The 27,445-nt window shown below is 39.4% G+C and overlaps 1 protein-coding gene across 3 annotated transcripts in view; it reads right to left on the minus strand.

Annotated features, from left to right (window-relative positions):
- LOC126273974 (3-hydroxyisobutyrate dehydrogenase, mitochondrial) overlaps positions 1–27,141 on the minus strand; it is a 67,200-nt gene extending 40,059 nt beyond the window's left edge. Inside the window, exons 1-3 of one of the 3 annotated variants that reach the window (XM_049977072.1) lie at positions 27,074–27,141; positions 19,765–19,847; positions 13,537–13,715 (exon numbers count right to left, since the gene is read on the minus strand). In XM_049977072.1, coding sequence (XP_049833029.1) covers positions 13,537–13,715; positions 19,765–19,847; positions 27,074–27,095 — 284 coding nt within the window. In that variant the 5' untranslated portion in view covers positions 27,096–27,141. Of the gene's footprint in view, positions 1–13,536; positions 13,716–19,764; positions 19,848–26,363; positions 26,511–26,574; positions 26,776–27,073 lie in introns of those variants that run through there. The other 2 variants (XM_049977073.1, XM_049977071.1) reach the window with 2 other exon arrangements.
- Between the last annotated feature and the right edge of the window lie 304 nt (positions 27,142–27,445).

The following is a 27,445-nucleotide window of genomic DNA, read 5'->3' on the forward strand; positions in this document are numbered from 1 at the left end:
CACAGATCAAACAGCACTCATGTATGTGAATATTCCACAGTGGAAGTTACTGAACAGAACTGGAGAAAGTAAGAAATGCAGCAAAAGAACAAAGTAAGACCAAGACCACAGAATATCAAGTCACTATATGTCATCTTAAACCTCTCAAAAGAATCCCACAGCAGTGGGCAAAGAAAGGTTGGCATCTATGAAATCTGCCTCACCACAACAGTGTGCCTGTTCATCCAATGATCATATCAGACCTGCAAAACAAGTTACAACAATCTTCACCATCAGCTAAAACCTACCATAATGCCCCTTTTATCCTGCTCATAAATTAAAGACAAGTCACTGATGAACATAGTTTTAATTTCTTCAAAGAGTCTATGTCCATTACAAAATGTTGTTGACCAACCTTCCCATTACACTGAGGTGACAAAAGTCACTGGATAACTCATAATATTGTGTCGTACTTCCTTTTGCCAAGCATAGTACAAAAACTCAATGTGTAATGGACTCAACAAGTCATTGTAATTGCCCTGCAGAAATATCAAGCCATGCTACCTCTACAGGTACATTTAATTGCAAAAGTGTTGCTGTTGCAGGGTTTTGTGCACAAACTGACCTCTTGATTATGTCTGACAAATGTTCAATGGGATTCATGCCAGGTGACCTGAGTGGCCAAATCATTCTCTCAAATTGTCCAGAATGTTCTTCAAACCAGTTGTGAACATTTGTGGCCCGGTGACATGCCACATTGTCACTGACAAAAAATGCATCGTTGTTTGGGAACAGGAATTCCATGAATGGCTGCAAATGGTCTCCAAGTAGCCAAATGTAGCCATTGCCAGTTATGATTGGTTCTGCTGAACCAGGAGACCGAGCCCGTTCCTTGTAAAAACATCCCACACTGTTATGGAGCCACAACCAGCTTGCACAGTGCCTTGTTGCCAACTTGGGTCCATGGCTTCATTGGATCTGTGCAACATCTACCTCTACCATCTGGTCTTACCAACTAAAACTGTAACTCATCTGACAGGGCAAAAATTTCCAGTCATCTAGAGTCCAGCTGATATGATATTGAGCCGAGGGAGGCACTACAGGTGATGTCATGCTTTTAGGAAAGGCATTCGTGTCAGCCATCTGCTGCCATAGCCCATTAATGCCAAATTTCACCACACTGCCCTAACGGATACATTCATCGCATGTCCCACATTGATTTCTATGGTTATTTCACGCAGAGTTGTTTATCTGTTAGCACTGACAACTCTACACAAACATCACTGCTCTCAGTCATTAAGTGCAGGCTGTTGGACATTGTGTTGTCTGTGGTGAGAGATAATGCCATAAGTTCAGTATTCTCCTTGGCACACTCTTGACACTGTAGATCCCAGAATATTGAAATCCCCAATTATTCCCAAAATGGAAAGGGAGGCACTACAGGTGATGTCATGCTTTTAGGAAAGGCATTCGTGTCAGCCATCTGCTGCCATAGCCCATTAATGCCAAATTTCACCACACTGCCCTAACGGATACATTCATCGCATGTCCCACATTGATTTCTATGGTTATTTCACGCAGAGTTGTTTATCTGTTAGCACTGACAACTCTACACAAACATCACTGCTCTCAGTCATTAAGTGCAGGCTGTTGGACATTGTGTTGTCTGTGGTGAGAGATAATGCCATAAGTTCAGTATTCTCCTTGGCACACTCTTGACACTGTAGATCCCAGAATATTGAAATCCCCAATTATTCCCAAAATGGAATGTCTCATGTGTCTAGATCCAACTACCATTCTGTATTCAAATCTGTTTATTCCCTTTATGTGACCATAACCATGTCAGAAATCTTTTCACATGAATCACCTGAGTACAAACGACAGCTCTATCAAGCTATACCTTGTATGTGCAATACTACTAACATCTGTACATGTGGATATTACTATCCAAAGACTTGTGTCAGTGTAAGTCTTCATTAGAGTGTTTTGCAAACTCAACTGTGCATCAAACTTTAAAGATGTGTAGTACTCTAATAACATATAACAGTAAGTTTTTGTAATAAACGAAATTCGTTTACATTTTCTCAAAACTTTCAGCACGGACCTGAGGAATTTAAGTCAGTAAGATAAGAGGCTCTAAATGAAATTTATTAGCAGTAATTTCTTAGAAACAGAGAACTGTTTAAACTCTTTAAACTGAAATATTGTCCACAACTTTTTATTAATATTTAAGTTATTATGATGGCATTAGTTCATATCATGTGACTGAGGGTAGAACATGGGAAACGGCCACAAGTAATGTTAGATATGGTGCTTCGCACTTTCTTTTGGAAGATGAAAGTTACCTTTCCTACAGTTATCCCCAGGTATATTTCCTCATAGTTTAACCAACAATTCTGTAGACTCTAAACCAGCTGGTAACAATTATAGCAACATATTTCCAAAACCCTGAAATAGCTTGCTTCAAGCCAACTTGAGGACCCCAAATAGACTAGTGACATCAAGGTAAAGGCATCATAAATAAAAGTGTCTTGTAAGTGCATGCCATCTCCATTTGCAGATGCATTAAAATTTCCCAAAATTTCCCAGTTAAAGAACTATTGTTTTCTGCAAATGTCTTTACAGACATGTGAAGCTTCAATTTAAGAAACAATTAAAAGCCACATGGACAGACAGCTGCTCTTTACAGTGGATGCATTAGAATAGTTTGTCTCCAGTGATCTATTCACAATTTGTGGAGAAGTATGTACTGCAATACATAAAATATCCATAACAGCTGAGCCATGGCAGACTGGCGCCAGCTTGGGGTACACTCATTAGATCGTTGCGATTGATTCTGGTAGGTATATGAGATCTTTGCATATCGTATGGCTTTCTTCTAGGTTGGCAGGCTTCAAGAGTTGTATATTAGCTTTTGAAGAGGACAACATAGAGAGACATGGGACATCTCCAGAGAAAGGAGTGTCGACTGCGACCAGGTGTGCCCTATCAGTGTGATATACCATGCAATTGTATTGGTCGGCAAGTCTGTGTTTTGGGGCAGATGGGGCATCCAAGTTTTGTGATTTCTATAAAGGGAAAGGTCCTTGAAGGAATGTGGTTAAGCTGTTTGAGCCTCTGAGTTGTGATGTGTGCAAACATCAAGTAAGTTGGCTGTTAGTGTATGTGGCTGAGCGAAGCTATGAGAGGTGTTTCACTCCTTAGATGATTGTGGAACTTACACAGTCATTAATTGAAAAGTACATGGATGAGCTCCATGTGAGCTGGTTAAATGTTGGCTTTGCAGTGAAGTCTTAGTTATAAGTGTATTAAGTGATTGAAAACTGCACCTAAGTGATATTATTATTATTATTATTATTATTATTGGTGAACCGTCCTTGAGTGGTTTCAATTTAAAGGGTAGTGGTTGCTGTGGACAGAACATTTTGTAGACTGATGCACGTATATCTGATGCAAGGATGCTGCCCTTTATTTTGTGTGTGTTTCAGAGAGTTGCAATTGTCCTGTGTTTGTCAAAAGCTGCTGTAAGCACCAACGCGGGGAATGAGGTGTAACCCACAGCCTAGGTCACACTGTGTTTACATAACCCTGCGACAGCCAGGTTGCTTTGGGCGAAGACTCTATACAAAAGGATTAGTATATCTTTTCCTTCCAAGGTGGGTAAAATGTGTTTTGTAATTTGTGAGTTTCTGATGTTTAAACAAATAGACCAGCAACTAAGTGTAATTTGGGTTTCTTTCAGGCAATATTTCTTGCTTCTGTTACATATCTACGTTCTAGTGAATTGTGGTTAACCACGTGAGATTTAAGTGTTGTTTGGGCTGTGTAGTATTTAAATGCAATTAAGTGGCTGGCCCACTCTGATAGGAACTGTAGTGTTAGTTGTAAGCTTCTGTTAAGTGTGACGAAGCCACGGCAATACTGTGTTGTCTAGTTGTTTGTGAACTGTTTTACATGCATTTTATGGTTATACTTGTATTGTTTCAATAAGAACTTGTACTAAGTAACCTCTGCTTATAGTGAAGATTGTGTGGATTGATCTGCGGGAACCTTATGTTAATAAATTAAGTATGGGTACATCAAAGTACGACTACTAACCATGATTCACCATCCTGTTTCTCATCCTGATAACAGTTGTGGTATGGATTGTGCAAGGTCGTGTTAAAGGGGCCACATACCATTTGGCAGCAGATGATATGGGGGGTGGGGGACTTCTCTTTTGACTCACTCTCCTCTGGTTGGTAGTCATTCTTTTACTTCTTGTATTCTGCTAATTGCTCTTGTATCATTCAGGAACTCACGCACCACGAGTATTCGAACCTGCCCCGGTCTCACCTATTTAGGTAAGGATTAGTTGTTTTACAAACTCCGTATCCACGGACTGCCGGTGGATGGAAATGTTGGTGATTTGGTAGCCCGCCTTCCCACAGTGATCAACACTCCTATCTCCCTACCACCCAGCGTCATTACTGAGATAGGTGATTTGTTGTCTAACATTACAACAGCTTTAGATGATATCGCTCGAACGGTTGAATTTCTTGCCTCTGACCAACTGAAGCATAAGCAGATATTTTGTATACAGGCCCACTTGACCCATTACTGTAATTGTTTGACGGATTTACCCTCCCTCGATCTTGACGATCTCCTGTGGCCCCTTTGATGCAAACCACTTGCTATTGCTCAGGGTTTATAGTCTCGCATGGTAGCACTTGGGTTAGGGGGAGAAGGATTAAGTACTGATGCCATGCCTGAAAGGGAGGTGGAGGTCACACGAGTGAAGGGTATGGAGCAAACTTTGAGTTGTTTTTCCAATCTACCCAATTCCATTATGAGTCTGTTGAAAGACAAATCCAATCTTTATCTTGAAAACTTGGGCCACATTCAATCTTTCCTGTTATTATTAGTCCATCTACAAACTCATGCTGATGTGTTGCATGTGCCACATCCAGTGGCTAGAGGCGTGATTAATTGTATTATAGTCGAGGAACTGAAGCAGCAGGGTACATTAGCACAGCTTCGTCAGCGCATCTTGGAAAGAAGGGTGTTTGGTGCGTATGCGTGTTGAGTTGGAACGAGAATATTACTGGAGAGTGCAGGCTCATAATGATACTCTAGATCAATATTTTAAGATGGTTTGTATGGTTGTACTGGCATTAGATATGCAGGTGTCAGATTGTGACTGCATCGAGCATATGCTGGAGGGCGTGTGTGCTCAGGATTGCTCTATGTCAACTTTTGTAACATGTCCTCAGTCCTTGGAGCAGTTTCAGAGCTTAATTGATTCCATTAAATTGCTGTCATGGGCCAATGAACAGTGGGTCACCATGCAAGACAGAGATATTCCTAGAGTGCAAGCGTGTGATAGACCTAATGATAGCAGTCCTAATTCTGTAATGCGCCATTGCTATCGATGATGTGCTGTAGACCACTTGGTATGGGATTGTCCAATGCCTAGGGGCCCTCGCCTGAACAGTTGACGCCAGAGGACAAGAAGGGGAGGAAATGTACTAATTGGCCAGTAAATTGTAAAGCAATTGAGGGGGCGGATGTTCCGGCTCTACCGTACTTGTGTGCGAGAATAGGGCAAGAGCCAGTCTGCACCTTGTTAGATTCAGGGAGTGCTGTATCTCTAATTGATTATGAGCAGTATCTGTAGTACAGACATTTGTGCAGGTTTTCATCTCCTCAAGCTCTCGTGCAGAGATGTTGGGTGGCTGACAGCTGAAAGTTACCTCTAGTTGGGGGTTGCGGGGTGGGTGCACGTTGACAGGTTCTCATGGCCCCATAAATTTCTCATCACAAAACATTTGACGATTCCAGTATTGCTCGGGTGTTATTTTATTCTCATACCAGGGTGGCAGCAGTGTTGCTTCAGGAACACGAAGGGGAGAGGCATCCTTTAGCCTATGCATCTCGGCGACTGACCGCCCCAGAATCTAATTACTCCGTATATGAATTGAGGCTCTTGCTGTAGTGTTCAAGCTGGAGAAATTTTGTTTCTACCTGGAGCACAAAGAGTTTGTACTAGAAACGGATAACCAAGCCTTGAGCTGGGTTTTGGGCAGGTCGTGGAAGACAGGCTGAATTGCCTGTTGGGCGGTGCATATATCCGCGTTCCGTTTCCAGGTGAGACACATTAAAGGTTCCGATAATGCAATCACAGATGCGCTGAGTCGCATGTTCATGCAGGACTCCCAGGAAGAACAGGACCTGGAAGGGGAGGTTAATGTCGAAGCCATCTTATCAAAATTGCCAAAATTATTTTGCAACCTTAATGAGAAACAATCACAGGACCCCTTGTGTGGAACGGTTCGAGGAAAATTGATGGCCGGGGTTTCTGTGGCAGGTTATTGCCTTAGGCAAGGTTTGTTGTGTAAGCAGGTTAGGGGAGACCAGCAGTGGAGAGTGTGCTTGGCTATTAAGTTGGTTTCCATGGTTTTCCAGCCCTACCACGACTCGGTACTTGGGGGTCACTTGGGGCTATACAAGACAGCCACAGTATGGGAAAATTTTATATGGCCATCTCTTTATCGTGACATCAGGCATTTAGTTAATCAGTGTGACCTCTGTAAAAGGACAAAACCTGATTCTGGGGCTTGTCAAGGCCTGTTGCAGTCTCAGAGGGAACAGTATCCGTTTGACAAGGTCTTCATTGATTACATTGGCCTGTTACCCCGGACCAAAAAGGGCAACCGGTACATCCTGGTTGTGGTGGATGCCTTTTCCCAGTTCACTTGGTTGCTGCCTACTCGTGAGATTACTGCTGTGATTACTACAAATCAACTCTCAAAGGTGATAGCTTGGTTTGGGCCACCTAAATCACTGGTAAGTGATAATGCGCCTGCCTTTCTCTCGCAAGTGTTTAAGGCCTATTGTTTTAATCATGGTATTAAGCACGTTACGACCACACTCTACTACCCTAAGGCGTCTTTTGCAGAGAGGGTTAATAGGGACTTGAAGACCACTTTAACCATCTATTATGCCCGCACCCCGAGTAAATGGGATACCACCCTCCCATGGATTAACCAGGCATTCAATACTGTGAAACACAAGGCAACCGAGGTACCACCGGCCACGTTGATGTTCACGTATACCCTCAGCTCTCCCTCATTTAATCTGTGGAGCATCAATGATCTTTTACCATCAGTCATTACTCTGGAAAGTCTCCGAGAGAATTGGCAATGGGCAAGGCAGAACATTCAATTCAAATCACTGGTGACAGCAACTAAGTTATAACAAGGTTCGCTGGCCGTTTGTGGGGAAGATTGGTGATTGTGTCTTCATTCGTAACTTGGTGGTTCCTTCTAACCAGGACATGAAGGTCAAGCTAAAACCGAAGTACAGGGGCCCTTGTCAGATTTGTAAGATTCTGAGCCCTGTCAATCTGCAAGTGAAAGAACTGGGGTCTGGCAAAGTATTCTGAGTTCACCTGAGCCAAGTCAAGCTTGCATGATCCACAAGAATAGGTGGGCGAGGTTGAGCCATGGTAGACTGGCACCAGCATGGGGTATGCCCGTCATTTCGTTGTGATCGATTTTGGAGGGTATATGAAATCTTTGCATATCATGTGGCTTTCTTCCGGGTTGGCAGGCTTCAAGAGTTGTCCATTAGCTTTCAAAAAGGAACACATAGAGAGATGTGGGACATTTCCAGAGAAAGGAGTGTCGACTGTGACCAGGTGTGCCCTATCAGCGTGATATACTGCAGATTTATATTGAACGGTAAGTCTGTGTTTTGGGGCAGCTCGGAGATCCAAGTTTTGTGATTTCTATCAAGGGAAAGGTCCCTGAAAGAATGTAGTTAAGCTGTTTGAGCCACTGAGTTGTGATGTGTGCAACTATCAAGTAAGTAGGCCATTAGTACATGTGGCTGAGTGACGCGTTGTAGACGTTTCACTCGCTAGATGATTGTGGAACTTACACAGTTGTTAATTGAAAAGTATATGGATGAGCTCCATGCTAGCTGGTTAAATGTTTTCTTCACAGTGAAGTCTTAGTTATAAGTGTATTAAGTGATTGAAAACTGCACCTAAGTGATATTATTATTATTATTATTATTATTGGTGACCTGCTCTTAAGTGGTTTCAATTTAAAGGGCAGTGGTTTCTTTGGATGGAACATTTTGTAGACTAATGCACATATGTCTGATGCAAGGATGCTGCCCTTTATTTTGTGTGTGTTTCAGAGAGTTGCAATTGTCCTGTGTTTGTCAAAAGCTGCTGTAACCACCAATGCAGGGAGTGAGGTGCAACCCGCATGCTAAGTTCTATTGTATATGTGACTGTAGGCTTTCCCGACGTAAACTATTGCTGAAGATTTCTCGGGTCTCCAGCTGGGTGGTAGCGTTGATATCTCGTGACATTTTGGGAAGTGTCGCGAGATATCAGTGCCATCACCTGCCTGGAGACCTGAGAAATCTTCATCAATAGGTTCTGCTGTGTTTATGTTACCCTGCCACGGCCAGGTTGCTTTGGGCAAAGACCCCATACAAAAGGATTGGTATATCTTTTCCTTCCAAGGTGGGTAAAATGCGTTTTGTAATTTGTGAGTTTCTGATGTTTAAACAAATAGACCTGCAACTAAGTGTAATTTGGGTTTGTTTCATGGCAATCTTTCTTGCTTCTGTTACATATCTATGTTCTAGTGAACTGCGGTTAACCATGTGAGATTTAAGTGTTGTTTGAGCTGTGTAGTATTTAAATGCAATTAAGTGGCTGGCCCACTCTGATAGGAACTGTAGTGTTAGTTGTAAGCTTCTGTTAAGTGTGGCGAAGCCACAGCAATACTGTAATTTATAGTTGTTTGTGAACTGTTTTACATGCATTTTATGGTTACACTTGTATTGTTTCAATAAGAACTTGTACTAAGTAACTGCTGCTTGTAGTGAAGATTGTGTGGAATGATCTGCGGGAACCTTATGTTAATAAATTAAGTACGTGTAAATCAAAGTACGACTACCAACCATGATTCGCCATCCCGTTTCCCATCCTGATAACAGTTGTGGTATGGATTGTGCAAGGTCGTATTAAAGGGACCACGTACCGACAGCATTTCTTGCTCATTATTTATAAACCCTTTTCAAGTTTAACAAAATTTCACAGTAGACTAAACCAGTGACATTTTGTTCATTACATGGGCTTCTCCTTTACAAAAAATAACTAACATGGAGCCAAAGTTTTGAACATTTTTATAGTTTTTGAGTGCATTTGCACATGTGTGTGTTACATAGATCATGTCATTTGCTTTCAGGTGTTCATTGCTTGCAATCAAGCAATTAAGAAAAAAATTATTTTCTTGTTCTTCATAATATACAGAAACTGTATGTGTTAGAGGCAGTCAATTATACTTGCAGTATTAAATCAAGATTTTCCAGTACCGATTAGACACACATCTTTTAATAATCCAGGTTGTCCCTTCCAGGAATTGTCCATAAGGCCCAAGGATCCTTACACGTGCATATACTATAAACACAATTTCTTCCCTCTGAAAATCATGACAGTATTTTGTCATACTTTGTTTACTCCTAACTTTTTCATCATGAAAAGAAATAAGTAACTGTTTGTTTTTTCGCAGGCCTAAAATGAAACATAGCATGAAACTCTTGATGGGATTTAGAAATTGTGTACTTACATTTCCATGACAGTAGTGGTAATGTGGTGTATAGTATCATACAAACAACAGAAGACATGGCTGTGCAACAAATGGTGAAGACTATGCATCCCTACGTAAGTTTTCAAAAGGAGTTCTACATTCTGCTGTAAAATTCTTAAATAGCTGCTCAGCAGACACCAGTAAGGAAATTGGAAATCCCTAATATTCAAAAGTAAGCATTCCTTACTATCCAGTACTATAATTTAGAAGAATACTTGACTTGGGGATGTAAATTCCAGTTAACATTAATGTTCACATGAAACAGGCTTTAACTTCACCAGTATACTGATAGCTTATAGTGTTCTGTAAAAGCTACACAAATGCTAAGGATGAAGTAACAACAAAATGGATATACATGCTTCAAAGTATTTATGTCAGGTCTCCAGCCAGAACATATCATCATCTGTACACAATATTTTGGCAGCCGACCTGGCTGCCATCTTCAGGTGTGTAAGCCGCCACACTATCTCACTGGAACTGAAATCAAACACACCGCAGTGGCTTCTTTGTACACCGACTGTGGTCCACCATGCGTGCGTGAACATAACTGCCCTCTAGCAACAACTGCAACAGTACAAAGGTGATGAAAGCTTGTGGAAACTATAAATCAGTATCAAATGCTACTGACAGTTTTCGATGACTGAAACAAGGACTGTTGTTTCTTAATGTCAAACAGAACAGAGTTAAAAATAGTTAAGGCCTTTGTGGCCACTTGTTGAGAAACTGCCTATTGGCTTCTGTCTCGGGTTCTTTGGCCGACATTCATCTAATGATTTTACTGACTTTTCGCCAGCACGAGTGGCTGGCATTGTCAAAGCTTCACCCTCCATTGCCGTTGGTGAACTGGAGCTGAGCTCGTGGCCGCAGACCATATGCACCTGGCACACCATCTCTCACTTAAAGGATACCCCTTGTCTCCATTTATAATATTGTAAGATACCTGGATTTCAATGGCTTCTTTCACTACACAGTCCCAACACCACAGCACAGGGGCATCTACTCATGTCTAATCATACAACATTTATGTCCTTCAGTAAGACAATGTTCCACCACTGCAGATTTTTCTGGCTGAAATAAATGCAGTGGTGATGATGCTCCACCCAACGATCTTAGACTGTACAAATCGCATGTCTGATATAGGATTTTCCGCAATGGCAGGGAACCTTTTAGACCCCGGGCTTTCTCAAACCCAAATCATCCTTCAGTGAACCCAGCAGAGCTCAGGTCTTAGCTGGCAGAGAGAATACACTATTAATATCAAATTTCTTTAAAATTCTTCCTATTTTTGAAGATATGCTCCCCGCAAAAGGTAGGAATGGCACCAATTTGCTTGTATCTTATGTTGGTTCCTGTGAAGGTCCAATCTGTAGAGTATGATGGATCTGATTGTCAGGTTTACCATTCTGCTTGAACACAGTGTTTAGATGATCCAGTTCTTGAGTCAAACTATCTGCATCTGAGATGGTTTAAGCTCTTTTTACCAATGTACATGGGACCCCGTTGTGTTACTACAATGGATGACAACTTGATGCATAAGCTTATGATAAACACTATGTCCTAATGTCCCATCATCCTTCCTGCAGACCAAGACACCTAAAAACAGAAATTTTCCATCCTTGTCAACTTCCAATGTGAACTTAATACTGGAATGCAGACAATTAAAATGATCTAGGAAATGATCCAGAGCATCTTTCCTTTGTGGCCATGCCATAAAGGTATCGTCGATGTATCTCCAGAAACAAGTTGGTTTCAAGAATGCCGTCTTCAGTGCCATGTCCTCAAAATCTTCCATAAACAAATTGACGACTATGGGTGATAATGGACTCTCTGTAGCCACTCTGTCAGTTTGTTCAAAGTATTTGTCATTAAATAAAAAATCCATCAATGTCAACACTTGGCAACAAAGCTTAGCTGTTTCTTCGTCCAATTTTTCACCAATTAACTGCAAAGCATCTTCAGGAGAAACTCTGGCAAATGGAGACACAACATGAAAACAAATTACCAAATCCATTGGACTGAGACACAAAGACTTCAAACACTGAATAAAAACCAGAGAATTAGAAATATGGTGTTCAAATTTTCGGACATGGGGACTGAGAATGGACGCTAAGTGCTTTTCTAAATTGTAAGTAGGAGCACCGAAATTGCTAACAATAGGTCAAAGAGGAACTCCTAGCTTGTGTTCCTTAGGCAAACTGTATAATCTCGGCAGGACTGCAGCACTAGGTCAAGGTTTTTTAAGAACATCATCAAACAAAGTCATCTTCAAAAGTGAAAGCATCTTGCATTTTATATGTTCAATTGGATCATTCTGCAATCTTCAGTATGCCGAGTCTGCAAGTAAAAGGTCCATTTTACCCACATAATTGTCCCATGAGAGAAGAATCATTGCATTGCCCTTGTCCACTGGAAGAATTACTATCCTGGTCTTCTCTGATGGACCGGATCATGGCTCATTGAAGCAAGACGTTATGTCACTGGGGGTGGCACCCGAAACAACATATAAAAGAAATCTTGCCTAACCTCATCAGTTAGATTGTAGGGAAATCTGGACAATGCTTTTTCAATGGTGCATCCTCGGATTGGGTTGACAGTTCGTCCTGGGCAATATTAGGCTGGGCCCATGCAAACGCCATCAGTAGCAATATTTGAAGTTTCAATGGCTTTTTTCTTAGCCTACATAAACGGATGATGACACCTATTGACATGCTGTGATCAATCTCACAACCAAACAACTGGACGATGCTATGCAGGCAGTATTGGGAAAGGGATTGAATTTTGCCCCTACACCCTGGAATTTTCCCATTACAGAATTCATTTCCACTGTTGAACAAGTGTCGGGTGCCACCCTGCAACATAACATATCCTCATTTGAAAGAGCAGTGATCTGGTCCATCAGAGAAAGCCAGGATTTAGTAATTTTTCCAGAGGACAAGGGCAATGCAATGGTTCTTCTTTCGTGGGATGAATATGTGGGTAAAATGGATCTTTTGCTTGCAGACTCAGCATGCCAAAGATTGCAGAACGATCCAACTGAACATATAAAATGCAAGATGCTTTCACTTTTGAAGATGACTTTGTTTGACGATGTTCTTAAAAAACTTTGACCTGGTGCTGCAGTCCCACTAAGATTATATGGTTTGCCTAAGGTACACAAGCTAGGAGTTCCTCTTTGACCTATTGTTAGCAATTTCGGAGCTCCTACTTACAATTTAGCCAAGTACTTAGTGTCCATTCTCAGTCCCCATGCTGGAATATGCGAACATCATATTTCCAATTCTCTGGTTTTTATTTGGCGTTTGAAGTCTTTGTGCCTCAGTCCCATGGATTTGGTCATTTATTTTGATGTTGTGTCTTAGTTTACCAGAGTTCTTCTTGAAGATTCTTTGCAGTTAATTGGTGAAAAATTGGATGAAGAAACAGCTACGCTTTGTCAGCATGTGTTGGCATCAATGTATTTTATATTTAATAACAAATGTTCGTGCACCTGTGATGCTGCCGCTGCAGTGTATTTGATTTCAGTTCCGAAGAGACAGTGCGGTCGCTTACTCACCTGAAAATGGCGGCCAGGTGGACTGCCAAAATATTTTATCCAGATGATGGTATGTTGTGGCTGGAGTCTAGACATGAATTCACCCAATTATTATGCTGGGAAAGTTGACAGAGCTACATGCTTAGTATGTTAGTATACACTATACAAGTAAGCTGTAGGGCCTATATCCATCAGTCAATGCATAATTTGACTTGTTCTACATCCCTGAAAGTTCTCCTTAATAATGAAAAATAATTATGCTTCTATTTTTATTGGATTTTCATATTTTATTACCCTCATATTTGTAATTTCTAGTGAGTATATTGTCCATGCACATATGCATCTTACAATTCTCGTACATATGGGCCATCTTACTTAAAGATTCCTCTCTCTCCAGTATATGTATCTCGCACACTAGCACTGTGGGGCAGCATAGTGACGATGCAGTCCGACTGTGCTGCTACTTCCTCAGGGCAGCTGCAGGCTGTGGCACCTTCTTGTGCAATGGTATTTACAACTTCTGGTTGTACATCAAAGACTGACAATTTTTTCCCCTGTGTTGAATAAAGTTGTTTGTTAGATAACAAAATACACAAGAATGCAGCTACAGTTCTTTTTGACAAGACGTTGGTCATTTACAGTACCTTATTCACCACGAGTAATTGTAAATACAACATAATACTGATGGGGAAAGAAAGGAAACTGGTAACTCTGAAATAAATTAATGCTGATCATTATGATGGAACAAATGAACTACAAAAAGAGATACACTGTTACACTTGGGAGAACATTATTTTAAAGTTAATTGCAGTAAAATGTTTACTGTCAGTTACACATTGAGTAAATTGTTAAATGACTGAAATTGTGTACAAGCACATAGGCAAAATATAAATTACCAACCTGTGGTAACATGAAGTGTCAGCCTTTCGGTGAATAGGTGTTTTGGCAGCCCATTTTACTTAAGCATCAAAACAATAGTTAAAGTCTCATTACCTTTAAGAGCACATCGACAGTTAAACATAATTGTATTCATAACAGCCTTCAGCCTGATGCTTAATGTGTAACAATGTCGTACAAAACTTTCGAAGAGCACACAATGACTGTACTTCCTACATAATACAAATTGACAATGTGCAAATGTTATTCAGTAAGCAAAGGCAATTTTGCAAGGAAAAAAGAAACAGGCTGTAAGATATAATAATTGTGCTTATAGGCAGTGAACAGTAATGACATCCTCAAGTTCATTAGAGCCTCATTCCGTTTCCTGCACCACTAGTAAAATGAGTGAGGGAAAAATTGCCATCTATATGCCTGTGTATGAGTCTCAATTTCTCTTATCTTGTCTTTGCGGTTCTTATACAATATGTATATTAGTGGCAATGGGGTCATTCTGCAGACATTAATCTTCTAAGTATTGCACTGGCTACATTGGCCTGGTGCTCACTTTTGTCAGTACTGCCATGCCCACTCAAAGCTCTTGACCAGCAGCTCGGAGCGGTCAGCCATGCCCAACTACACACAAGGTTCATCTGTCACTAATTCAGGCTGGACACCATTACATGACGTCTCACTGGGATGCTTTGAAATAGCATATCACCATATTCTGTATAAAAATATTGGCCTCCCTCTGAGATCTCGTTATTTTTACACCTGCTGTGTCACCTACAGGTGGCATTGTGGCAATTTTTTTAATTATGTAACTGGAGTTGACCTAAAAAAATCCTGCTCATCACATCTTTCATTTGACACCCAACGTGAACAGAAAGTGTCGGCTCATTTCCCATTAATTAGTCTAGTGCATTATTCATTTTATCAATATGTATTAATAGGAACAGTAAGACACAAAGAATAATCAGTACTCGGGGAGCAACTAAGCAGTGTTTCTGCATGGCAGCAGCAATCAGTGCGGGCCAGGGCAGTGCTCTTGCTGCTGGAGTACTTGTTAATCTTCATGTTTTACTGTTCCTGTCAATACATACAGATAAAATGAATATCACACTAGACTAAACTGGGACCACTACATCAAATGTACACATAAGATTCCACTTTAAAAATTATTTTGTTTGTAATGGGAAACAGTTTGCACAGAAGCAATTCAAAGTCTGCGGCATAACAACATGTGCAAATGGCAAGAGCAGCATGATAACTAACAGTAAACAGCACAGTGTAGATTGATCCTGGGAAATTCACATCGGCCTTGAGATAGACAAGCACCGACGTCACCAGGACTGGCGGTGCTAGTTTCAAGTTGGCACGTGCAGACAGAGGCTGACTGCATTGCCTCTGATGTCGGTCCCCACATCCGCAGCTAGCGAGCCTTAGCTTAGTGCATGAAGTAACTTCTGTGGCACACCAGCGCAGAGTTAGTTACTTGTGCAGCCAGTGAAGTGTACCAATCTGGAGCACAGAGGACGATGAAAGGTAGGGGTAACTATGGGTTTATTACACACGTGGTTTAATAGGTGCAAAACATATACACTCTTGAAATATATTCAATGTTGTTCAATAGATGATCCATCTTTTTCCATTCTTTTTAACTCCTGCATTCATTTCCACTTACAAACCATTCTTCTTCCTTATTCTCTATCCCTTTTCTGTTTTCAGTTGTCTTTCATTCCACCTTATCATTTCTTTCTTTCATCTTTCATGTGCCCTGCTTTCCCTTCATTTGTGTCAATGTTCTTTTTCTCCTTTCCTTGTTCTTACTCTCTACCTTGTAATTAATTCATTGTTCAATTTTTGTTTAATACAAACCTCTTTAACTATTTTGCAGTCATTTTAGTCTTCTGTAGTTTAGTCCAATTTTTGTATAGATATCCCATCATGCAGTCTATTTTCTTGTTTTTTATGCACTTGAACACACAGTAATTGTGCAGTTTACCAAATTGTTAGAAGTTATATCATTTTAATAATTTTTTATTTGTAGCTTCTTCTCTCTTCCCCATTGTTTAGCTACATATTACTTACTGCTTTGTGCTGCTCTGTTGGAACAGTCTCTGCAGCAGTACATAAAAACTGAATGACACACATGAGCACCAATAGAAATTTATTCAGTAAGGAGAGAATAAAATTGCCATTTTATATGTTTTAATCATCACTTTAAAATATACTTAAAAAATTCATTGTTTTGTTTGTTTGCAGGTACATTTCGGCAGTCCTCACACAAATTTGAATCCTCCTGCCAAAGTACAGTAAGAAACTGTTCGAGGAGGGTGGGGAAGAGGGTGGAAGGTGGGAGAGGGTGGGGGAGAGGGTGGAGGGTGGGGGAGAAGATGGAGGGTGGGGGAGAGGATGGAGGGCGGGGGAGAGGATGGAGGGCGGGGGAGAGGGGGGAGGGGGGAGGAGAGGGGGAGGGGGTGGTACAGGGGGTGGGTGGAGGGAGAGGGGCAGAGGGGGAGAGTTGGGTGAGGGGTAGAGAGGGAGAGGGGAGACAGAGTTCCAACATAGAGTGGCATGCTTCATTATGGGCCATTTAGTAAGTGCGAGAGTGTTATCGAGATGCTCAACAAAATATAGAGGGGTCCACTACAAGAGAGGCGTTATGTATCATGGAGAGACATGCTACTGAAATTATGAGAGACTACATTCCAATAATAATTGAGGAAGATATTATTTCCTCCCACATATCTCACAAAATAGCAACCATGGTTCAGGGCAACTTTTCTGAACTCTCCCCATTTCCTACACCTCACCAGTCATTTCCTTCACCCCTTCTCGTTCCATTTCAACACTTCTGCCAGAAGAAGGAGCCACTGGCTCCAAAAGCTTGCAAATTTTAATATCTTTATATGTGTGTTCTCCTGCTGCCACTCGATGTGTACATTTTTTATTTATTTTATTCATTAAGGAGACCTACTTCATAAGACATGGACAGTTCCCCGAGTAGATTTTCTCTTTTATCATTCTTTAGTTGTCATAATGTGTTGCATATGAAAATAGTTTATTCACACTATGCCTTTGGTGGGAACCAGCTCATGAAGATAAAGTAATTCAACTCTTCTTCACTAACACTACTCAAGTGTAAGCAGGGCAGGAAGCAACAATAATGTCAAGTACTACTTCTCTCCCAAATGAAATGAAGTAGATTTTCTATGTGCATGTGACTATGCAGTTCTGGCAGACCAGAAAAACGGTACTCAAATCTCTTTGAGGCAGCAGGGTATGGAGGCTTCAATGATTCCAAGATGTCCAGCATATCCTTTTTGCAAGAGATTAATGATTTCCTTTGCTGTTCTTATACCGAGACCCCTACTAACCTCATACATAGAAAAATGGGTTTTGCCTTCTTAAAAGTGCTGTTTTACTTTATGGGGCAGCTTGTAAAGCATACTATCCTCTATAAACCTCTCAGCTATTTGGTACAATACACATATCACAACACAGAGAAAATTTACTACTTATAGTATTTTTTATAGTATTCCTGTATAAGATAAATTATTTTCTTTTTTATTTCCTAATAACTACAAGCAAATTGATGGAAGCCACTTACCACTGAACATATTGCAAAACATGATGAAAGAAGACAGACAGTTGTTCTGTTATAAGAAATCATGAGCAAATGTAGGACAGAAATAATTAACAATAGCTTCAACACAAAGTAATGATTCAAAAAGGTGCACAATAATTTATAATTCTAGAATAGAATAGAATAGAACAGAATAGAATATTTTTATTAGCCTTTCAGTATTTTTCATACAATTGGCTTCGTCAAAGTTTACAGAGCGTTTTACTTTCAGTACGATATTCAAATAGTTACAGAAAGGGGAGAAAAGGAACTAAAGGCCTTTTCTACAGCATTATGTAAAACAATGTTTTATACAGTAATTAAATACACACATATGAAAAGAATCACAGTAAATAGCTAGCTTATATAATACCAAAACATTTTCTTCATAACTTAGGTAAAACATATATTTTGATGATTAGTTTCTAAGAATTCTTCAGTTGTATAGAATTCGTTGTTTTTTAGCCAGGTTTGCAATGTATTCTTATATTTATTTAGTGGTACTGTACGAGCTCAGCATGGTAACTTATTGAAAAAATTTTATGCTTAAATACTTATAGTCTTGTGGAAGGCAAGTCAAGCAGGTGACTGTTTCTTGTACTGTGTGCATGCACATCACATCTCATGTTCAATTTTTTCAGTTTTTCTCTGGCATATATTAGACAGTTATATATGTACATGCTTGGCACTGTCATTATGCCAAGAGATTTAAAACAATTTCTGCAGGACTCTCTGGGTGCTAACCCCTCAATGCACCTGATTGCTTTCTTCTGCCATCTGAAAATACATTCAGCCCCTGGGGAGTTACCCCAAAGCAATATTCCATATTGCAGTTGGGAATGAAAAAAAGCATAGTACGAGTGGAGTAGCAATTGCTTGCTCACACTGTTTTTTAATTTATACAATAAGAAAAGTACTCGTGCTAGTTTACTACATAGATAATCGGTGTGTCCTTCCCATGAGAGCTTTTGGTCTATGATTAGCCCAAGTAATTTCACTGTTTTGTTTTCATTTTTAGTTACTTTGAGATTAAATATTATTTCTTCTGTTTTTGTTTGATTTACGCACAGCTGGTTAGCCTGACACCAGTAATTAGCCATTTGCATCATTTCTCTATTTTTGTCCAGTACACTCTGTAAGTTCTCTCCTGTACTTATTAATGTCATATCGTCAGCGTATACAGTATATAGTATGTTCTTACACGGTATGTATTTCAAGAAGTCATGTATGTTCTTACACGGTATGTATTTCAAGAAGTCATTAACATAGACAATGAACAGAAAAGGTCCAAGAACAGAGCATTGGGGTATTCCTCTTTCTATAGGGAGTATTTCTGACCTCTGCCTATTTGCATATACAAGTTGTAACCTATTGCTTGGATAAGATCTGAATAGTCGGAGTGTGTCATCTTCAATGCCATAGTATTTTAACTTTTTGATGAGTATGTCATGGGACACCGAGTCAAAAGCTTTACTTAGGTCAATAAGTGTTCCAGACATTGATACCGTTTTTTCATACCCTTCATAAGCATTGCTTACCAAAACTTCTACTGTTTTTACAGTTGATAGGTTTGACTTGAAGCCAAACTGTTGTTCATTTAAAATATTGTTGGTTTCAAAATACCTGTATATCTGCTTATGCACACAATTTTCTACCAACTTGGATATGATTGGTACTATTGAAATGGGTCTGTAGTTATTTGGGAGGTTTCTTTCATCTTTTTTATGCACAGGCAATGTAACTGTGAGCTTAAGACAGTCGGGGAATATTCCTTCATCGAGTACTCTGTTTGATAGTGAGAGAAGTGGCATTTCAATTTCTTTTGCTATACATTTAATGATGAGATTACTGAGTCCATAATAATCTTCTGTTTTGGAATTACTTAATTTGTTTATTGACTTATGAATATCATTTAATGTGATTTGGGTCCAGGTGAACTTCTCACTTCTTGTCTGTTTTGCACAAGTGAGCAATGCTTCTGCATCAGAGGAGATCAAGCATTATGCTTCTTAATAGATAGTATCAGTACTTTAATCTAAATAAGTAACTAATGGTCAGTCATTAGTAAATGTTAAATACAGTATTATGAAATGAAATACCTTTTTCAGAAGATTTCGTGCCATTGGTCCACCCATGTTCCCAAGTCCAATAAAGCCAATTTTGTTTATGCATTTCAGTGTGTCTGTAATACAATAAATAGATATATATTAAAGTGTTTAGGATTTTTACAAAAGTTTTCTTAGTGCTCATATTCAGACACAAGAGATAACATTTCTCATGATTACCACTAATCAATTTCAATGAATTTAATTAACCAAGGCACAAGGAAGTGACCTAACTGTTGTCAGTGGTTTAATTTGAATCATCAGCCATCACTGACACATTAAGTACTGACAGTTTTCTCAGGTTCTTGATGTCATGGATACAGGTTACATTGGATGAATTAAAAGCAAATAAGAGTATTTGTAGGGAGAGTGTTGGAGTTGTGCAGGACAAGCACTGCCTTAGATAAAAGTGAACAAACAGCTTATTTATTAAAATCATTTTAGGCTTCCAGCTGAAAGAGATTTTTTTTTGACACTATGTATTCATACTTGCAATTTATTGGCATTGACACTTGTAAAACAGAGATCAAATCTTTAGAAAATTCTGTTGTTGCAATTTTAAGTCCTAAGACTATATTGTGACAACTCTCCACACTTGTCTATATCAATAATAAAACTGGAGGAACATGTGAAATTTCTATGCTGGCAAATAACAGGAGAAAATTAGCTATAGAATATCCAACACAGTGAACTCTCATTAATTTTCAGTTGAAATACGGTATTGGTCACATTCCCATATCGCAAATGTCGTAATGCAGAAATTATGCCAACTCAAGTGGGAGATGCTCAAGCACCTGCCCTATTATTCTGATCTCTCCCCAGGTGATTATCACACCTTCAGTCCCTTAAAAAGGGCCTTCAAAGGTCAATGACTCCTGTCAGACAAGGATATGCAGCAGACATTTAGAGACTGCTTCACACAGTAGGACAGAGTGTTTTACCAAATGGGTATCTCCAACCTGGTGCTACGGGCAGATTGTTCCTAAATGCTCATGGCAATTTTTCCTGATTAGCATAACATTTCTGGTTGTATGGCTGTCAAACAAACTTTTTGACTGCCACTTATACCCCTTATAATTGCTGTCAGTTACCTTTGGGAGTCAAAATTCCAGTACAGCTGACAGACACTTTTGAAAGTGAAAAAGACTATTCCTAGCTTTTGGAACTATTAGTTCCTTCCTCAGGGACGAAGAGGGATACATTGGGGTGTGTAGAAAGGAGGGGCAGATCACTAACACCCTTGAAAGAGAGAGAGAGAGAGAGAGAGAGAGAGAGAGAGAGAGAGAGAGAGAGAATTGCAATGAGGCTGAAGGGAAACAAAGATTTCTTTTCCCTCTCACCCTGAGGTCTGAAATAGTTGCCCCTCTTTCTAATCTTAACCCACACTTGCCCGTATTTCCTTCCTAAGAAACAACCTAACAGTTCCAAAACCTGCGAATAGTTTCTTTACTTCTGAATATGTATAATTGTATTCATCACAGGAAAACAAGCCCACGAGACAACCTAGATCTTAGAATATGAACTAAGCAGAGTGAGAGGGTGGCTATCACCGAGGAGGCAAACTCATGAAAATTTAGACCGGAATGCCCGCATCCCTTATTTCACTAAAACGCTAAGTTCTGCTTGCTTTTTGTTACTTGTCATTAGTACCATTTGTAGTAGATAGAAACAGAATTGTTCAACTTGGCTTACATCTAGTCTCCCATCCTCATTTTTCAATTAATAATAAGACAAACAAGAAAACTATTTTCACCATATAAAAATGATCAGTCGGGATAATTACCAACAGTTCAAGGCTAATGCTCTCAAAACAATGATTTCAACAGCTAAATATTCTACTGTTGCCATGTGCCTATATATAAAAAAGTGGATTAACATAAAAAAGTACACTGACAGTTTCAAAACTAATTCAGATCTTAATTCCTACAATACAAAAACGTGCAGTGAAATCCATATAGTTCATCATATTTGTATGTGTAGTTCTGAAAGTGATATGTAGAGTTATATACACTTTAAAATCTTTTATGCTATGTTATTTCCCACAACATTCATGCAATGTATAATGTCTCTGGATGAAACTGCTGCTGCTGCTACAACATTGGCTGTACTGGAATTTTGCCTCCAGAAAGTAAGTACTGGTATTGCTCAGCCATTATGTCTCTCTGTAATTTTATAGTTTTCTGAAGTGAATTTTCCTTTTAGTTTTGTTGTTGTTATTGTTGTGGTTTACAGTCCAAAGACTGGTTTGATGAAGCTCTCCATGCTATTCTATCCTGCACAAGCTTCTTAATCTCAGAATAACTACTGTATATCATTATGCAGTAGGTAAAACTACAATGTTGTTGTTGTTGTTGTTGTTGTTGTGGTCTTCAGTCCTGCGACTGGTTTGATGCGGCTCTCCATGCTACTCTGTCCTGTGCAAGCTGCTTCATCCCCCAGTGCATACTGCAGCCTACATCTTTCTGAATCTGCTTAGTGTATTCATCTCTAGGTCTCCCTCTGCGGTTTTTACCGTTCACGCTGCCCTCCAATACTAAACTGGTGATCCCTTGATGCCTCAGAACATGTTCTAATAAAACCATCCCTTTTTCTAGTCAAGTTGTGCCACAAACTCCTCTTCTCCCCAATTCTATTAAATACCTCCTCATTAGTTATGTGTTCTACCCATCTAATCTTCAGCATTCTTCTGTAGCACCACATTTCAAAAGCTTCTATCCTCTTCCTGTCGAAACTATTTATCATCCACGTATCACTTCCAATATGGCTACACTCCATACAAATACTTTCAGAAACGACTTCCTGACACTTAAATCTATACTCTATGTTAACAAATTTCTCTTCTTCAGAAATGCTTTCCTTGCCATTGCCAGTCTACATTTTATATCCTCTCTACGTCGACCATCATCAGTTATTTTGCCCCCCAAATAGCAAAACTCATCTACTACTTTAAGTATCTCATTTCCTAATCTAATTCCCTCAGCATCACCTGATTTAATTCGACTACATTCCATCATCCTTGTTTTGCTTTTGTTGATCATCTTATATCCTCCTTTCAAACCACTGTCCATTCCGTTCAACCGCTCTTCCAAGTCCTTTGCCGTCTCTGACAGAATTACAATGTCATCGGCGAACCTCAAAGTTTTTACTTCTTCTCCATGAATATTAATACCTACTCCAAATTTTTCTTTTGTTTCCTTTACTGCTTGCTCAATATACAGATTGAATAACATCGGGGATAGGCCACAACCCTGTCTCACTCCCTTCCCAACCACTGCTTTCCTTTCATGCCCCTTGACTCTTATAACTGCCATCTGGTTTCTGTACAAGTTGTAAATAGCCTTTCTCTCCCTGTATTTTACCCCTGCCACCTTCAGAATTTGAAAGAGAGTATTCCTGTCAACATTGTCAAAAGCTTTCTCTAAGTCTACAAATGCTAGAAATGTAGGTTTGCCTTTTCTTAATCTAGCTTCTAAGATAAGTCGTAGGGTCAGTATTGCCTCACGTGTTCCAACATTTCTACGGAATCCAAACTGACGTTCCCCAAGGTCGGCTTCTACCAGTTGTCCCATTCATCTGTAAAGAATTCACATTGATATTTTGCAGCCGTGACTTATTAAACTGTTAGTTTGGTAATTTTCGCGTCTGTCAGCCCCTGCCTCCTTTGGGATTGGAATTATATTCCTCTCGAAGCCTTAGGGTATTTCACCTGTCTCATACATTTTACTCACCAGATGGTAGAGTTTTGTCAGGACTGGCACTCCCAAGGCTATCAGTAGTTCTAATGGAATATTGTCTACTCCCGGGGCCTTGTTATGACTTATGTCTTTCAGTGCTCTGTCAAATTCTTCATGCAGTATCATATCTCCCATTTCACCTTCATCTACATTTTCTTCGATTTCCATAACATTGCTCTGAAGTACATCGCCCTTGTATAGACCCTCTATATACCCCGTCCACCTTTTTGCTTTCCCTTCTTTGCTTAGAACTGGGTTTCCATCTGAGCTCTAGATATTCATACAAGTGGTTCTCTTTTCTCCAAAGGTCTCTTTAAATTGCCTGTAGGCAGTATCTGTCTTGCCCCTAGTGAGATAAGCCTCTACATCCTTACATTTGTTCTCTACCCATGCCTGCTTAGCCATTTTGCACTTCCTGTCGATCTCATTTTTGAGACGTTTGTATTCCTTTTTGCCTGCTTCATTTACTGCATTTTTATATTTTCTTCTTTCATCAATTAAATTCAATATTTATTCTATCACCCAAGGAGTTCTACGAGCCCTCGTCTTTTTACCTACTTGATCCTTTGCTGCCTTCACTACTTCATCCCTCAGAGCAACCCATTCTTCTTCTACTGTACTTCTTTCCCCCATTCCTGTCAATTGTTCCCTTATGCTCTCCCTGAAACTCTGCAAAACCTCTGGTTCTGTCAGTTTATCCAGATCCCATGTCCTTAAATTCCCACCTTTTTGCAGTTTCTTCAGTTTTAATCTACAGTTTATAACCAATAGATTGTGGTCAGAGTCCACATCTGCCCCTGGAAATGTCTTACAATTTAAAACCTGGTTCCTAAATCTCTGTCTTACCATTATATAATCTATCTGAAACCTGTCAGTATCTCCAGGCTTCTTCCATGTATACAATCTTCTTTCACCATTCTTGAGCCAAGTGTTAGCTATTATTAAGTAATGCTCTGTGCAAAATTCTACCAGGCAGCTCCCTCTTTCATTTCTTACCCCCATTCCATATTCACCTACTACGTTTCCTTCTCTTCCTTTTCCTACTATCGAATTCCAGTCATCTGAATAATTTCTTTTATCTCATCATACATTTCTTCATTTTCTTCGTCATCTGCAGAGCTAGTTGGCATATAAACTTGTACTACTGTAGTAGGCGTGGGCTTCGTGTCTGTCTTGGCCACAATAATGCGTTCACTATGCTATTTCTAGTAGCTTACCCACACTCCTATTTTTCTATTCATTATTAAACCTACTCCTCCATTACCCCTATTTGATTTTGTATTTATAAACCTGTATTCACCTGCCACTGAACTTCACTAATTCCCACTATATCTAACTTTAACCTATACATTTCCCTTTTTAAATTTTCTAACCTACCTGCCCAATTAAGGGATCTGACATTCTATGCTCCGATCCATAGAATGCCAGTTTTTTTTACTCCTGATAACAATGTCCTCGAGTAGTTCCCACCCGGAGATCTGATTGGGAGACTTTTTTTTTTTTCGCTCCAGAATATTTTACCCAAGAGGACGCCATCATCATTTAACCATACAGTAAAGCTGCGATAGATCCATCAAATATACATAAAATTATTTGATAGAAATAATAAACTGTGTGGAGGTCAGTTATCCAGGTCAGGGACATATTTTTTCTGCATTAGTGACAAAACTGGATAGAACTTTTACTAAATACAAAAAATACGAATTGAATACACATTAAAAGTATTGGCACAACTCTTCTTAGTGAAGAGACCACAGTGAATTTCATATCCTGGAATGCTATTCTCACTGTAGTGATTGAGAACGTGTCTGTGTGTTGCAGTGTAATATCTTCAACTCTGTAAAGGAAGATCGCTGCCCTCGAGGTAGTGGGAGTTAGCATCCTCTGTGTGTTAGCAACACACCTGTTATGTATATATGCTTACTAATAAATAGTGTGGAAATAGTATCTCTATACTGTGTCACTATTCTGCTGTTACACTGCCGGAACCCCATTCCCCACTAATGTAACCAACATTTACAAATTATTTCCAGTAAGTTCAACCTAGATTGCTGGCTTTATTGGCTGTAAATAACATTTCATAATATTCATTTTGTTCATCTCCAGATATTTGCAGCTGTGTACTTGTCTTCATTTTTGGGTCTAGGTTGAGAAATGGCAATGGGAGATGTGGGAAATATATCAATTAAGGGGAGAACAGTATTTCCCAATTTAATAATGTGAATAATATCTATTATGTCATACTTAGAGTGACAATGTTCGCCCTACAATATAGAACACCAATACATTACATAAGAGATGGATATGCAATTGATAGGTCTAATATCAGGCTAGCAAAAGCTCACAACAGTTTTAAACAGATTTTGATCACATGGCTTTTGACAAACAACTTAAGGTCCCAATTAGCTCTTTTGAATGAATTCAAGAGTATACTGACGAAACTTAGATGATACTTAAAGCATTTCATACAATGTGAGAATCACAACAGTGTAATCAAACAATCTAAAAGTTCTGCTGTTTAACTACAAAAAATTGAAGCACCATTAAATAGTAATAATCTGATCCAAATAGTATGCCACACTGTATCATATCAGTACATACAAGGCAAACTGTAATTACACAACAATCTTCAGAGTACGTTCATCAGTAGACCACAAGAAAGTTTATTAAGATGATGATCAGTCTAATTGCTGTCTAGCTACAAAATTTTAATTTTAGTTTGATCTGCAGCCATGACAGTTTTATTTGATATTGTAATTATAGTAGCACAGAAATTTTTTATTACAATACCAAGTGCAGACACAATAGCTTGCTACTGAGTACACACATTCTATTCTAGTTTCAACGCGAAAAACGTACCTCTAACGCGTAAATCATTTTTATGACATTGCATAATCTATGACTATGAAATAAGGTGTTACGTGCCCAAAAAAATGCCAAAATCTATGTTAGGAAACATCGTATAAAATCGTTTATTAATCTCCACAGCAGTAATTTTGTAAGGGTTTTGCAACGTCATTCACTGCAGTGCTATAGCGCGCAAAAGCGGGTACACTGAGGACATACGTACTTGAGATCATTTTCGAGCTTCAGAGAACAATTCAAAGTTTGTACCGTAGCAACTTAGAAGAATACTTAAAATTTATTTTGGTATCAAGGCAAAAATCTGGCAGCTAGAGGACGCTACAGTTCACGCACTCCAAATGCTTCCACACACGTGAAAGCTACGGAAATTACGTAAACAAAGTTACGGAAGGTTAGTAAGCGTTCTTATCTGGTCGCTAAATGGTTGTCTGAAATCTGATAACTGCATTTTATTTCGTGTGCATACTGACTCCAATACATATTTTAAATAGTTTACGACTTTACATTAAGATGTTTTCATTCAACATTACGATGACTGGAAAACACCTGAGTATTAGTTATAATATAAACTGTTAATATAGTAATATAATATAAGTGAAAGTCTCGTTTAATACAGAGAGAGTCAAGACTGGTTTTATCACTAACAAAAGCATATTTGTATAAGCTTGTTTGGAAACACATCTAACAAACAAATCCACATTTACATGTGTCATCGAACGATATCATTTGTTTATTTATTTATTGATGAGCGATTACTGCCACGTGCGTCCACACACTGCCATTTTGTGTCCTACTTGGGGCAAAACTTCGAACAGCATTTGTGTATGCATAATTTCCTGGAAATTGAGGCCGTGCGTGAAGCGCACTGCTTCCCGGCTTCGGTAGGAATCTTTGCGCTTTTTAGCAGACGACAGGTGGCTTGGGACCATATGTGTTTGACTATGCTTCTTTGGCGCTTTTTAGCAGACGACAGGTGGCTTGGGACCATATGTGTTTGACTGTGCTGTCGTAGAGGTTAGGCTGTGAAGCGATTTACATGCGTTGATGTCTGTTGAGTCTGCTGGAGGCACGCTTAA

Source organism: Schistocerca gregaria, chromosome 1 (assembly GCF_023897955.1).
Source record: "Schistocerca gregaria isolate iqSchGreg1 chromosome 1, iqSchGreg1.2, whole genome shotgun sequence".
Taxonomy (NCBI): domain Eukaryota; kingdom Metazoa; phylum Arthropoda; class Insecta; order Orthoptera; family Acrididae; genus Schistocerca; species Schistocerca gregaria.